Source organism: Liolophura sinensis, chromosome 6 (genome assembly GCF_032854445.1).
Source record: "Liolophura sinensis isolate JHLJ2023 chromosome 6, CUHK_Ljap_v2, whole genome shotgun sequence".
Classification (NCBI taxonomy): Eukaryota; Metazoa; Mollusca; class Polyplacophora; order Chitonida; family Chitonidae; genus Liolophura; species Liolophura sinensis.
The window spans coordinates 77,110,353-77,126,025 of NC_088300.1; the positions used below are offsets into that span (position 1 = coordinate 77,110,353).

The following is a 15,673-nucleotide window of genomic DNA, read 5'->3' on the forward strand; positions in this document are numbered from 1 at the left end:
GCAACTGTGAAATATAGGACAAGTGCAAGGAAGAGAAAAGGAAACAGATAAGTACATGTATCAACTTGAAATACAAGACAGAAAGGTCGCAAATGTAACAATGAGCACAGGTCTGTTTTTCTTAGCAAACTTAGAACTATGGTCATCTTTGCTAAATACATGTATTTGACTGGTGTTTTAAGCCATGGTCAAGATTATATCACTGATGACTGCAGAGCGGTTAGAGGCCAGAGTGGTTAGTTCATTGGAGGAATGAACTGTCGTTCCCAGGTAAACCAAAAACCCCTTGGACTTCTAACCCAGACTGAGCCACTGGGGTCTGGACTCAATCCTGTGACCCCAATGGTCAAGGAGGACAGTGTTCTACAGTTTCAAATTAAGTCAAAATGCACAAGATATCAAACACTGGGTATCAAACCTTTGTCATATACTGAAGTTCTAGTTGTGAATTTCTCTCAGAGATCACTGATCAATGTACACAGAAGCATGGGCTACTTACTTTGATGCAGTGAAGATGGACGTGGAATTGGTGGCAATGGCATTGATGGGGCTGGTGTGGGCTTTGATCTCCCCCTCTGGACTGCAGGTGTCCACCTGCCACAGCTTCAAGTAGCCAGTCCGACAGCCACTCAGCAGTATGTCCCCTGAGGGCAGCAAGGCCAGGGCACAGATCCAGTCCTTATGGGCCGCGTTGACAGACTGACAGGAAATAAACACTGCAGGTTATCACTTAGTTCAGATCAAGTCAACTCACAAAAATCTGATACTTCTCTTATAACCAGACTTAAGCATAATGTGCATGTAATGTTCTCAGGCCAGACTGGTTGCTGCCGCCAAGGCCCCATGTAGGGCAGGTGTATCTACAAATTCCCTGTTACAGGCAAGGCTTGAGCCCATACCTCATTTGTCCTTGTGACTGCAAGACAAATGCCTTAACTACTCCACAATGGCCTACTCCTTTGTCTTATGTCATATCCTACTCCCTTGCCTATGTCATGGCCTACTTCCTTGTCTATGCCATGGTCTACTCCTTTGCCTATGTCATGGCCTACTCCCTTGCTTATGTCATGGCCAACTCCCCTGCCTAAGCCATGGCCTACTCCCCTGCCTATGTCATGGAATATTTCCTTGCCTATGCCTATGTCCCTTGTCTGTGTCATGGCCTATCCCCATGCTTATGTCATGGCATATTCCCTTGCCTATGTCATAGCCTACTCCCTTGTCTATGGCATGGTCTACTCCTTTGCCTTGTCTATGCCATGGTCTACTCCTCTGCCTATGTCATAGCCTATTCCCTTCTTTACGTCATGGCCTATTCCCTTCTTTACGTCATGGCCTATTCCCTTCCTTACGTCATGGCCTACTCCCTTGCCTATGCCATGGCCTACTCCCTTGCCTATGCCATGGCCTACTCCCTTATCTATGGCATGGTGTACTCCTTTGCCTTGTCTATGCCATGGTCTACTCCTCTGCCTATGTCATGGCCTACTCCCTTGTTTATGTTATGGCCTACTCCCTTGCCTATGTCATGGCCTATTTCCTTGTCTATCTAATGGCCTAATCCCTTGTTTATGCCATAGCCTACTCCCTTGCCTATGTCGTGGCCTATTCCCTTGTCTATGTCATGGCCTATTACCTTGTCTATGCCATGGCCTACTCCCTTGTCCGTGCTGTGAAGAACACAATGAACAACAGATACTAGACAGCACAAACACAATATGATTCCCACAATATGGTCTGGGGGAGACATAACTAAGGTAGCTTGTTTTGAGCGAAAGCTACAAAGGCCATAATACTGTAAATTTAGAAAGATCAATCGAGCCAGACAAGAGGAAGAGCTTACCTGTTTGAGTTGATGAGTGCCCAGGTCCCACTTTTTGATGCAGGTATCGCGTGAGCCACTGAATAGTGTGTGGCCCTGGATGGCCAAAGACTGGATGCCGTCATAGTGAGGGGGTTCAAGGTTATACTTGGGGGTGAACACACCAGCCGCTTCAGCAGGTACCTCAAATATCTGAGCCAGCAATGGACAAAGAATCACTTGATTGTACATACGATGATATGTGTACACCACTGCACAGTCATGCAATCAGAATTTTTAATATTTTTAACACTAATCTGCTAACGAATTCATAAAACTTGAAATCAAGATCGATCTCTTTGCTTTTCAAATAATGTTACATGTAGACCCAACGTTTGAATGTTTAAACCTTAATAATATGTACATTATGCCCCACCCAGTCACAAAACACTTAGACTGGGATGGGACAAACACTTTGCCTAGCCCAAGCAATGAGTACAAGCATATCTGTTTTAAACATGACCTCACAATTTTGTCACAGGCAGTCTGTCCATATATTTTCCATTAACAAGCAACATACACTAACAGGCTCTCCATGCATTTGAAAGTTTGCCATAGTTTTTAGATAGCATTTAATATTACACTTTTTAACTAAAACAAAAAATAGCAGAAGTTAACACAAAAGCATCTTTCAATACACACAAAAAAATAAACACTGACTTGGACTGTCAAAGAAACTGTCCAACTTCACAAACATGTGTCTGATAAAATGAGAGCTATACCTTGATGTAGTGATCTTTAGAACCAGTAACTAACAAGTCCTTGCTGTCCAATTCATCCAGGGCCAAGACCATGACTGGTGCAGCATGACCTCCACTTAGTTTACCAACAGCACTGAACCTGAAAATCAAACTCCCAAGGTCAGCTCAAAGTCACAGATGAAACAATGATACAACCTGGTACAACACACATACATGTACAATGTAGAGAATAGTACTGGAAGACTACGTTGACACATGGCCAAATATAACTGTTAGTAAAATGAATAGGAGGAAAAGAGTTAGATTTACTGATGAAACCTCACTGAAACACACAAATGTAGGACTTACTTGAGTCCAGGATACATGCCTGTGTTAACATGCATGACAACAGGTCCTACAGACATTGATCACTATGGACAGTGCTCTTTACCAAAGACTGCGTTAGCTTGGCAAAACAGGTTTGAAAACAATAAACTGAGGTCAGTTTGTGTACTATGGCTAATGATGAATGCAGTGTAAATGTTATGTTTTCCATGCTGATGTTGTTTGACAGTAAAGCAGAGTCATGTTGGTACTCACTTCCTCAGGTCCCACACCCTGACCATGTTCCCAGAGGCTGAATACAGCGTCGTCCCATCAGAGTTCAGTGCGATATCATTGATCTGATGTTCTCCCATTGGCAGGCCCACCTGGCGACCTCCAGATCGGGTCACAGAGCTGTCAGAGGTAAGCCCAGACGAACTGACAAGAACAGACGGACGCAAAATATATTTATGGTTAACAGACATGGAATCAGGTATACAGGAAAGTATTCAGGATTGCAGGTAATTAAACTGTGACCAAATAAAGGAGCATCCCCATACATCCATTTCTGTTCATTCACGAAAAACGAACCAAAAACAAACCAAAAAAGCAGAATCAGATCTACACTAATCATTTTTCCATTCGTTTAAATGATAATCTGAAACAGCCTGGTGCTGTGAGAAGGGTGAGGGAAAAACGATAAACGATATACAGAAGCATTTGCGCATGAATACGCAAACAGACTGATCTACCTGCTAATCCACTAACAACGGGATATTAATCTTAAGACAGCGCGCGAGAAAGCAGTCCACGGGAGCTCCCACTAACACGTGTTCATTGCAACAACAACAACATAATGACTGACAAGAACGGATTTTATAAAGTTTTATATTCTGTCTGCACCTTTTTTTGCAGGATCAAAGACAGTAGCATGCTACATGAAATGCTCAAACTGATTCACGGACGTTGCCGTTTTTTGTGTATCTGTACGTTTGTTTCAGATTCACAAAGAACAGTGTAGCACTTGTGGTGGCCGTCCTAGCCAGGTATAAATATCTATCGAGGTGTGCTGGCCGTCAATGAACACTGCTTTTCACAAGTGCGGTGAAAAAAAGCAGACACGAATTCTCGTTATGCTAACGGCATTTTAGAGCACATAATCTGGTGTTAACTATGCTGAACCATCGTTTGTTTGCTGTTTTTTTGTTTTGTTTAAGAAAAGTAATTCTCTGGTTTGAATTTTCTAGCAATGTTTTGTGTTCCCCTGGGGTTATTTATAATATATGTTCTCATCTCTATAATAAGGTATATCCCTAATTACCTGAATTATGACTTGATGAAATATATTTACAGTCATTAGGCTATGCCTTGGTGTGTCTGAAGTTTTAGCATGCTGACCTGACCTGACAAACCACATGCAGGTTTTCATCGTATAAACTCACCATGTGACTAGCACGCACATGTGGCTTGGTTTAACATTGGGAGAGGAGGCGGCAGGGTGAGGGGAGAGGAGGGGAGTGGGGTGGGGCATCTATGGACCTTACAGGTTTTCAGAAACCAAGAGGAAGTTGGTCCGAAGAAACTGTGTGTAAATTTCTGTATCATAATCTGTGACAGTCTCTGCAGGCGTTAAAATTCTGTGCAGTGGAGCTCAGGTGCTTTGGTCTCCATTTCAGCCAAGTATATGCCAATAAGAAGAAAGTCAATATGACAAAAGGTCATGTGAGCAGACGAATGGGCTGGACTGGAATAAAGATTTCTCACAAAGTCCCAGTATTGTAACCTGTGTACAGTTTGCTTGGTGTTTTATGCCATATTTAGGAATATTTCACTTTTACGACAGTGGCCAGCATTATGGTAGAAGCAAACTGACCGAGCCCCGGGGACTTTTTGTTTTGTGATACCAGTCAAATGTTTTCATTTTCATTTCAAGGTTAAGAGCTGCAAACGTCGGAGTGAACATAACTATGTGTTTTATTAATTGTTTGCAAAGATATATCAAGAGGGACATATGTGCAGATAGCTCTTAACTTTGTTCAGCAAGTTTAAACCCACATGTCCCGATGAACTGTGCTCACATACAATGTATACTCCCCACTTAGGTGCTACCATATGATTTTATTTAATACTTCACACTGCCCTTCATAGCTAGTGGTTTATATTTACATTCGATTTCCAAACGTGAAATTTGACTACGTAAAAGATGCAATGTACAAGTTGTGTGCAAACCCAAATACAGCGGTAGCAAGTAGATTTAGACTCAGGGTTACTTGTAGGCCTAATTTTATTTGTCATGAATGAACATATCGACCACGGCCCCGTTTTTTTCTATGCTAAGTACCTAAATACACTCGTTATCGGAGTCTCTGGTAGTGTGTCCTTTATCAAGATTTTGTATGCCAAACACTTTGATCCGGTCCAGTAAAATGAACAAGCCTAAACTTTATGGCAACCGGGCTGGCATGTGTGACCCATGGGACTCTTTTTAACACCTGTCCGTGCATATCTTATACGTCTGTGTAGTGATCATGTTTATCAAGATAACACAACACCCAGCCTTATTCAATCTTCCTTCTGTTCCTCAGAAAACTGTCAATGTACATGTTGGCCTACATGCTGCTGTTGTTGTTGTTGCAGTAATCAGCGTGGATCAAGCCTAATACACCTGATACCGCCTCCCCTGAACCCCTTCCTCTCCTCCACACTCACCGCTGTTATAAGCTCTCTCCTGCTGTCTGTTTGTCAGTGTTGTTTTAGCTCACATGGACTACTTTTGAAGAAATCGCGAATGAGCCATTTCAAATTATTAGTTTTGGTTCGTTTTTCTTGAGGCTAAAACGAATGACACCATTCATTTTTGTATTCAGGATTTCCATTTGCGAAAAGTGAAGAAAACATGAAGGATATATGGGGATGCTCTTTAAGTGACACCTGGTCAGGGTAATGACTGCCATCACACCTGGCCAGGGTAGTGACTGTTATCACACCTGGTCAGGGTAGTGACCGCAACCACACCTGGTCAGGGTAGTGACTGCCACCACACCTGGTCAGGGTAGTGACTGCCACCACACCTGGTCAGGGTAGTGACTGCCACCACACCTGGTCAGGGTAGTGACTGCAACAACATCTGGTCAGGGTAGTGACTGCAACCAAACCTGGTCAGGGTAGCAACTGTCATCATACATGGTCAGGGTAGTGACTGCAACCACATCTAGTCAGGGTAACGTCTGTTATCACACCTGGTCAGGGTAGTGAGCGTCATCACACCTGGTCAGGGTAGTGACTGCAACAACATCTGGTCAGGGTAGTGACTGTCACCACACCTGGTCAAGGTAGTGACTGTTATCACACCTGGTCAGGGTAGTGACTGCAACAACACCTGGTCAGGGTAGTGACTGTTATCACACCTGGTCAGGGTAGTGACTGCAACCACACCTGGTCAGGGTAGTGACTGCAACCACACCTGGTCAGGGTAGTGACTGTTATCACACCTGGTCAGGGTAGTGACTGCCACCACACCTGGCCAGGGTAGTGACTGTTATCACACCTGGTCAGGGTAGTGACTGTTATCACACCTGGTCAGGGTAGTGACTGCAACAACACCTGGTCAGGGTAGTGACTGTTATCACACCTGGTCAGGGTAGTGACTGCAACAACACCTGGTCAGGGTAGTGACTGCAACCACACCTGGTCAGGGTAGTGACTGCCACCACACCTGGTCAGGGTAGTGACTGCAACAACATCTGGTCAGGGTAGTGACTGCAACCAAACCTGGTCAGGGTAGCAACTGTCATCATACATGGTCAGGGTAGTGACTGCAACCACATCTAGTCAGGGTAACGTCTGTTATCACACCTGGTCAGGGTAGTGAGCGTCATCACACCTGGTCAGGGTAGTGACTGCAACAACATCTGGTCAGGGTAGTGACTGTCACCACACCTGGTCAAGGTAGTGACTGTTATCACACCTGGTCAGGGTAGTGACTGCAACAACACCTGGTCAGGGTAGTGACTGTTATCACACCTGGTCAGGGTAGTGACTGCAACCACACCTGGTCAGGGTAGTGACTGCAACCACACCTGGTCAGGGTAGTGACTGTTATCACACCTGGTCAGGGTAGTGACTGCCACCACACCTGGCCAGGGTAGTGACTGTTATCACACCTGGTCAGGGTAGTGACTGTTATCACACCTGGTCAGGGTAGTGACTGCAACAACACCTGGTCAGGGTAGTGACTGTTATCACACCTGGTCAGGGTAGTGACTGCAACAACACCTGGTCAGGGTAGTGACTGCAACCACACCTGGTCAGGGTAGTGACTGCCACCACACCTGGTCAGGGTAGTGACTGCAACAACACCTGGTCAGGGTAGTGACTGCAACCAAACCTGGTCAGGGTAGCAACTGTCATCATACATGGTCAGGGCAGTGACTGCAACCACATTTAGTCAGGGTAGTGTCTGTTATCACACCTGGTCAGGGTAGTGAGCGTCATCACACCTGGTCAGGGTAGTGAGCGTCATCACACCTGGTCAGGGTAGCGACTGTCATCACACCTGGTCAGGGTAGCGACTGTCATCACAACTGGTCAGGGTAGCGACTGTCATCACACCTGGTCAGGGTACTGACTGCCATCAGACCTGGTCCGGGTAATGACTGCCAACACACCTGGTCAGGGTAGTGATTGCCACCACACCTGGCCAGGGTAGTGAGTGCAACCACACCTGGTCAGGTTAGTGACTGCCATCAGACCTGGTCATGGTATTGATTGTCATCACAACTGGTCCGGGTAATGACTGCCGACACACCTGGTCAGGGTAGTGACTGCCATCAGACCTGGTCAGGGTAGTGACTGCCATCAGACCTGGTCACGGTATTGACTGTCATCACACCTGGTCTGGGTGATGACTGCAGACACACCTGGTCAGGGTAGTGAGTGTCACCACACCTGGTCCAGGTAGTGACTGCCACCACACTTGGTCAGGGTAGTGACTGTTACCACACCTGGTCAGGGTAATGACTGCCACCACACCTGGTCAGGGTAGCGAGTGCCACCACACCCGATCAGGGTAGTGACTGTTATCACACCTAGTCAGGGTAGTGACTGTTATCACACATGGTCAGGGTAATGACTGTCATCACACCTGGTCAGGGTAATGACTGCCGACACACCTGGTCAGGGTAGTCAGTGCCATCAGACCTGGTCAGGGTAGTGACTGCCATCAGACCTGGTCATGGTATTGACTGTCATCACACCTCGTCCAGGTAATGACTGCCGACACACCTGGTCAGGGTAGTCAGTGCCATCAGACCTGGTCAGGGTAGTGACTGCCATCACACCTGGTCAGGGTAATGACTGTCATCACACCTGGTCAGGGTAATGACTGCCAACACATCTGGTCAGGGTAGTGACTGCCACCACACCTGGTCAGGGTAGTGACTGTTATCACACCTGGTCAGGGTAGTGACTGCCACCACACCTGGTCAGGGTAGGGACTGTTATCACACCTGGTCAGGGTAGTGACTGCCACCATGCCTGGTCAGGTTAGTGACTGCCATCAGACCTGGTCATGGTATTGACTGCCATCAGACCTGGCCAGGGTAGTGACTGCCGACACACCTGGCCAGGGTAGTGACTGCCATCAGACCTGGTCAGGGTAGTGACTGCCATCAGACCTGGTCATGGTATTGACTGCCATCAAACCTGGCCAGGGTAGTGACTGCCGACACACCTGGCCAGGGTAGTGACTGCCATCAGACCTGGTCAGGGTAGTGACTGCCATCAGACCTGGTCATGGTATTGACTGCCATCACACCTGGCCAGGGTAGTGACTGCCGACACACCTGGCCAGGGTAGTGGGTGATACTCAGAAAGTGAAGACAAAATGTAAATATAAATATTTTTTGGCAATAAAGAACCATATTTTCAAGCAGGCAAAAACAGATAGGCCTACATGTACATATTAATTACAATATCTCACACAGAGCTATGTAGCCACAAATATCTCTGATTTAGCATGGTCCTACTCACTTGAGATTCTTGACACACTTGACGGGCTTTTCCCTGGTGTCCCACACATTGATGCAGTTCAGAGAGACAGTGAAGGCCAGTTGTGTCCCCTCGCTGTATTTCACCTTCACCACATTATTAGGATGACCAGGAAATGATAAGAGCTCTTTCCCGGTTTGAAGATCCCATGCCTTAGCTGTTCGGTCTGAAAATTCCAACAGATAAGTATCTTAGTATTCTCCCGCATAGGTATCCTTCCACTGACCAGTCAACAAGGCCTACTTTCACGAAACTTCATAAGTCCTATGTCTCATAACTTTTTCTTGATGCTTTTTAGGTCACAGTGTCATGAGGTGACACCATTATGAGAAAAAGGAACGAAACACGGAGTTACAAAGTTCTGTGAAAGTGGACCCAGTGTTTATTACATTCATTCAGGTGTAAATGAGCAAAAAATTATAGAATTTGCCCACTGATTCCATTTAATGCAGAACACTTCATGTGCTGTGAATCGATATAAAAATATCCCACCTTTACTGCTTGAAAAGAGCATATCTTCTGTAGCATAGACAGAGAGAACAGCTTTGGTGTGACCCTCAGCTGTGTGAGTGCACACTAAGGGAGATAATCGTCCTGGCAAATTCTTCCCTGATCCTGTGGGGGTTATAGACCCTCTGGGGAGAAAAACAAGGGGTGAAATTTGGATAAAGGTAAAACTGAAAAATACCAGAATGCACTTTATGCCTGAACGTCCAGTTACTAAATGTTTGTTTCATGTGATGATAAAATACTTATTACGTTGCCCATTAATGCATCAAATGGGGAGAAGCCAAAACACAACCTTGACATCACACACTATTCGTATGAAATCTAACTCAAAAAATTTTACAGGGATAGTAAGGTAGCAGGAAAAATGTGATGGCTATCTTTTGGTCAGCATACATCATACAAAACATGTCATAGGTATAGTGGAGACAAGAGTCTAGTCTTACATGTACTTAGGATACACCAGAACGTACATTTCTGAAAATCACAGCCACTTGGTTGCTGTTGAATTTTGAACTGGACAACTATAGCATTTTCTCCCCAAAAGTTACTTGACAGCAGGGCTAGTAGATATATATTTTTACTGGACCTGTTTGTATTCTACTAAACCAGTAACAGACCTTTAGACATTTGGCTTATCATCAAACTGACAAAAAAAGCACATTAAATGATGAACAATTTAACCACCAGTATCTGCTTGTGTCTTTGCTTAGACATAGCCAAGTTGATAGTGAGGTTTCCCCATAAAGGTATAAACAAAATAAACATTACTAAATAATTAACCATACTACTTTTGTGAAGAACAAAAATCTCCAAAATATACGGATTCACAACCACTATTTCGACTTTTCACTTCACATTAATTTCTTCAGTGTTAAATTTTACTGAAAACATGATGTCACTGCATGACAATACAACAAAGGAAACAGATACTTTGTCATGTTTTTTTTTTGAATTGCTATATCATAAAATATTTTAACTTTTTGCCAACAGAAAGTCTCTCATGTTGGATATTAGCAGTCCATGAGACATAATGATAGTTTCAAGTCATAATATTTTGCATCAACAAAAATTCTTCCCGCAAAGAGTCTTGTAGGCAGATTATGTTTTACAACTGATGCACACTTACACTTGGGATTTGTTTGCATGTAACTTAGTAAGCTGCCACTGTCTTTAACACGTTCAACAACAGCAACATGTTATGTAGGCACGGATTTGAAAAAGTTTACAAAGATTTTATCTGAAAATGTTACATACTTTTGTTGTCACACTCTAGCATGTTCGTGGTCTTTTGTTTTGTATTCTCGTAAAACTCCTCAGAAATCTGAGAAAGTCTGTGTGGTTTTGCTTGGCAATGTGTGCCTTGTCAGTCAGATTTACAGTCAAGTTAAATTTCCAGACAATGTACAAGTCACACAAGAATGGATGAACAAATATAGTTAGATAAGCCTCTGCTTTACAAAACAAAACAAAAAAATCAGACCTTTAGCATCTCTTAAAATTCTTTGTTTTGATCAACCAATGGAATACGTTCAATGTTACCTGTTCGGGTGGGGAGAGCTTGGATTAGAGTTGGTGAGCCTAGAGAAGACATTGTTGCCACGACTTAATGATCGGCGAAGACCCATGGGTGATGTGGGAGGAGTGGAATCTCGAGAATTGGGCAGCTCTCTGAAATCAGTCATCACCAGGTCAGGCAACAGGTACAAACATACGCAGATCAGGCTCATCGCCATTAATATACCTGTGCACATAATCAAACTACCATACAGCAGACAAATACCCATAACATTCAGGATGGAACTGTTGCTAACGGTAGTACCGTATTCCTATTATAATTCTTCAACCTTTCGCATGTTTGCAAGGTGTTTATTCAAGCCTACTCTGTAGGCATAATTCTGTGCTGACTGATAAAATTATACCTTGTGTTACCCTGAAACTGTCCAACCAATTCATCTCCAAATTCAAATTAAAAAGGTGCATACATTGCACTGAAAGTTGCTCTTTCATATGCGAAATTGTTAAAGAATTACAGTAACTGGAAAATAAGTTTGCTCAGTTGCTGGTATCAGTGACTGTTGATCAAATATGTACCAGAAACAATCTGTCAAAAAAAAACAAAAGATCTCACCAAAAAAAGCAAGCTACCATTATCCAGATTATTTTTATATCAATTAAATATGCCCAAAATAAGCCAGAAAAGTTCATCTGCTTAAACTTTTTAACATGATTTACAGCATTTGGATCTTGATGGCCCACCAGAGTTGTCAAGAGAGCGCTGAAATCAATATCCTTAGTCATCCTGGCCAGAACAGATTAAGTTAGAAGACTAGTGGACTGGTGGGTTTTTCTCATTTCCTGTTTCTCTAAGTTTGACAGGTGAGACCGTTTTTTATCAATATTGGCATAGCCGCAACAGAAACAAATTCATTAACACAGCAAATAAGCAAGATTGCAATAAGAGGTGGGATTTCAAGGAAAGCCTCAGACAAGCTGGTCTGATTAACCATTCTTGTTTTACTGGGCACAGTGTTATTAACAGTAACACTTAGCCTAGGAAGCCTCATGGAGGGTGTGGGGTTACATTTTCACCTGCTGACTGGATGTCTAAGTGAGATGCTGCAGGTGTGATTACCCCCCAGGTACGTGATGAAGCTGAGGTGGTAGTCAGAGCACAGGTAACACAAGCACACACTATGATCACACGCCAGGTGAGTTCAGTGCTGTGAGTCACAGAGGCAGTGCCAGGCAGGTGTGGATAGCTAATGGGATGTCACACTCTACTCAAGCCTGAAACAACCCACAGTCCTTTATCTCCGCTATCTGTCCCCAGTCTGCAGCAATACAGAATTCTACTTAGGACTGCTTCCTACTGTTTTTCTGTGTGTCACACATGGGAGTAACACTATTGGGAATTTTTGGCTGTGAAAATCTGGTTATTCAAAAGTCTGCCTTGGATGCTAGAAACTGGATTTACCTACACATGTATCAACTGATTCAACTTTCTGCTGCTTAGATAAATACAAAACAGATAGAAATCTGAATTTTCAAAGTGCATGATGAGACCAAAACTTTTGGCAGACTGAAAACAGCTGTGATGGATTACAGATTGTCACCACAGCATGTCTAACGTTTATTTCACGGCTGTAACCAGTCAAATTGGAATTATGCATGTAGAGGGGATCAGACAGAAGAAAGTTATCAAGAAAGTCTGTTGTCACTCTTAACAGTTCACGGCTGAGGAGCACTAAAGATATGCCGTCAATAACCCAGAGCTGATATTTCCAGTGTATATGTACAGGAGTTAGCTTCTTTAAGATCTTAAGTAGCAGAAAGGATGACGATGTGGAATAAGCCAGACCCGGGGAAGACAGTGGTGTTTGAATACCATGTACACTGCCCCACCCCCCAGTCCCTACCCTCTCTACCAGCGTGTCTGACAACGCCTTACTTACCCGACTTCACCCAGCACACAGGTCTGGAAGAAGAGGTTCAACCCTTACTCAGCAGAACTTCTACACTCAGGCAAGGCAAATATCATATGTTTTTTTAATGATTTTATTGCTTTATACTTTTATTTTTCTTCAATTTACTTTTTATTCAAGCCAAAAGAGCTTTAATTTTTTTTTTTCAGGATAAAATACAAGTGTTTACATTTTGAAGTGTACATCTTGAAGATAAAAGCTTTTAATAACAGTGCAATGTGTCTTTACTAACAACTCGTGATTTTACATGTGACTCACTGAGAGTCATTAGTATCTTATCTTAACCTGTATCCACATGGGTCTTGCTCAAGTTTCACCAAATAATTGCCACTATTTCTTACACAGAGTGTTATGTAAATACACATCCATCTTTACAGATAACCTGATTATAATGACATTTATGCAGGTACAGACAAATCCTCACACGTACATGTACTCACTGGTTTCTCCATGTTTTTTTTCATAATCATTATAAGTTTAATCATAATGAAGTCACAAAGATCAACTTTAAACATGCTTAGACTAAAAAAGCAGTTCAATTAATAACTCACCATAGGATAATCTAATAATTAAGAATTCAATATCAATATTTCCCTACTACCTAGAGATTCATGTCAATTTCTCCATCTAAAATAGGTAACAAAAGAAGAGGCTATCATGAGTAGGGTTGGAGGAAATCCTTGCCACAGGATATCTGTATATTCTAGTGTATACTAGAATTCTGTATTCTAGTGAAAAGAGCTGACACATACTACAATGATAAGCTTTGTTCCTATCTTACTACTAAATCTTATAAATCCCTTTAACACAAGATAATCACAGGTAACACCATGGCTTAACCTCTAGAGCTTGGCATTTATCCAATGTTACATTCAAGAACTCTCGACAATCACATAACCATTGGTAGTGGTCATATACTAGAGCAGTGCCATAAAGCTCACTGCGATCATCACATTCCTTCTTATGACAAGTCTCTCTATTCCCTTAATCTTGTGATGACAAAGTTATGATGGCCTAAAATGATGTGACAACTATGAAAATATCACTATGCTAGCAATGATATCTATAAAAAACCAAATTATATCCTGTTGTTCAGGTTTAACTGACTGGATCCGTGAACAGCTTAAAAAATACATGAAAAGGAACTAAAAAAAAAAATTATGTTTCTATGTCAAAATGAAAAAAAAATTTTTTTTGTTAAAAAAATGTCTTTGGGTGTATTTTTATACCCGTTAATTACCCCTCTGTATTCTGCACCTTTTCCGTTAACGGTCAGATTTTTCCAGAAATTATGTCATCATTGATCTTGCTCAGAACTCGGTGAACACAGCCAAAGTGCCCTGAGCCCGGTGAACAGAGTCGCTCCAGTGTTGGCAAGGTGATATGTAAACAGATACTACATGCCTCCCTTCGGACCAGCTTAGCCCCGCACCCCCATTCGGTCTGTTCCGCCCCCATTTAGTCTGTACCCCCATCCCCAATTCAGCCAGACCCTTTCGGTCAGTCCACAACAGTTCTTTTCAAACAGGGATCATTGTTGACGTCACCGCTGCAAGCCATTTAATTTCTGGACTGACCACTGGGGTCTTGAGAAAACTGTACTTTGAAGCTATTTTTACCCCCCAAAGTGAAAGTTGAAAACTTTGTTTGTACTGTTATATGTTATTACACATGATAATCTGCACATAAACATAAAACCAAACCATTTCATGTATCTATCCTTTAGACAAACAGGACTACTTAAATGACACATACATGCACCTGCCCATGGGGCCAAAGAGAAGCTACTGAAATGATGCTTAAATAATCTTGGCAGAGTTCCACCACTTTTATTCAGTGAAATTGTAGGACAACTCTTGACTGGTTTGTACTGACTGAAAAGGACAGAGAATTGAACAAATTATTAAACAACCAGATTCCCATAACCTGAAATGTATATAGGTTATTTATTTGATTTGATTGATGTTTTTCACCCTACTCAAGCATATTTCACTTATATAACTGCGGCCAGCATTATGGTGGAAGTAAACCCATGACCAACCGCAGGTTTCTGGCAGAACTTCTCCTGTATGACCGATTTGTGTAGTGTATGTGTGTGTATATTCGTGGGCGGGGGGCGGGGGGGGGGGAGGTTGAGCCAACATGCACTAGACTTGAACTCACAGCGGCCGCACTGGTGAGAGGCTCCTAGGTCACTGGGACGTGCTGGCATGCTAACCACGGAGGCCTCCTAACATGTATACATATAGGCAGGAAATGGTGTGTGTCTGATTTATTGCCATACATGTCGAAGCAAAGTGACATTATTTAAACTCACTGTACATGAATAAGCTACTACAAAACAAACTATCACAAAATAAAACCCCTTCAAAATTAGGATATGCATGTCCATAATATTACATGCCACACAACAAAAGGTATAATAATCTTGCCACGGTTCACATCCTCAGGTCACGGGTCAGTCGCCTCCATGATTTGTACACTGATATTATGCAACTGGCTGGTCTATGAGCCTTGTACACATAGGTACAACAATGACGTTGACATGACACACCATTCCCTGTACATGGGGAAAATGTGATCAGGTCTTATTACAGGGAAAACAAGCAATGTCACCGTAAGGCCATATCTTATGGAATTTATTCATGCAAACTGTAGAGCACAATTGTCATTCCAAACTAAAAATACCTTGCTTTGTTCAGGATTTGCAAGGAGAGGGTGGAGGAGGCACACTGTATTAAGAATGACTTGTCTATCATGAGGAAATG

General features: G+C 42.9%; 1 protein-coding gene across 2 annotated transcripts in view; it reads right to left on the minus strand.

Annotated features, from left to right (window-relative positions):
• The window catches only part of LOC135468131 (kinesin-like protein KIF21A), a 77,873-nt gene that overhangs the window by 4,713 nt on the left and 57,487 nt on the right, over positions 1 to 15,673 (minus strand). For both annotated transcript variants that reach the window (XM_064746209.1, XM_064746208.1), the window contains exons 30-36: positions 10,963 to 11,091; positions 9,406 to 9,548; positions 8,896 to 9,079; positions 3,142 to 3,303; positions 2,584 to 2,701; positions 1,844 to 2,014; positions 500 to 699 (exon numbers count right to left, since the gene is read on the minus strand). In XM_064746209.1, coding sequence (XP_064602279.1) covers positions 500 to 699; positions 1,844 to 2,014; positions 2,584 to 2,701; positions 3,142 to 3,303; positions 8,896 to 9,079; positions 9,406 to 9,548; positions 10,963 to 11,091 — 1,107 coding nt within the window. The remainder of the gene's footprint in view (positions 1 to 499; positions 700 to 1,843; positions 2,015 to 2,583; positions 2,702 to 3,141; positions 3,304 to 8,895; positions 9,080 to 9,405; positions 9,549 to 10,962; positions 11,092 to 15,673) is intronic.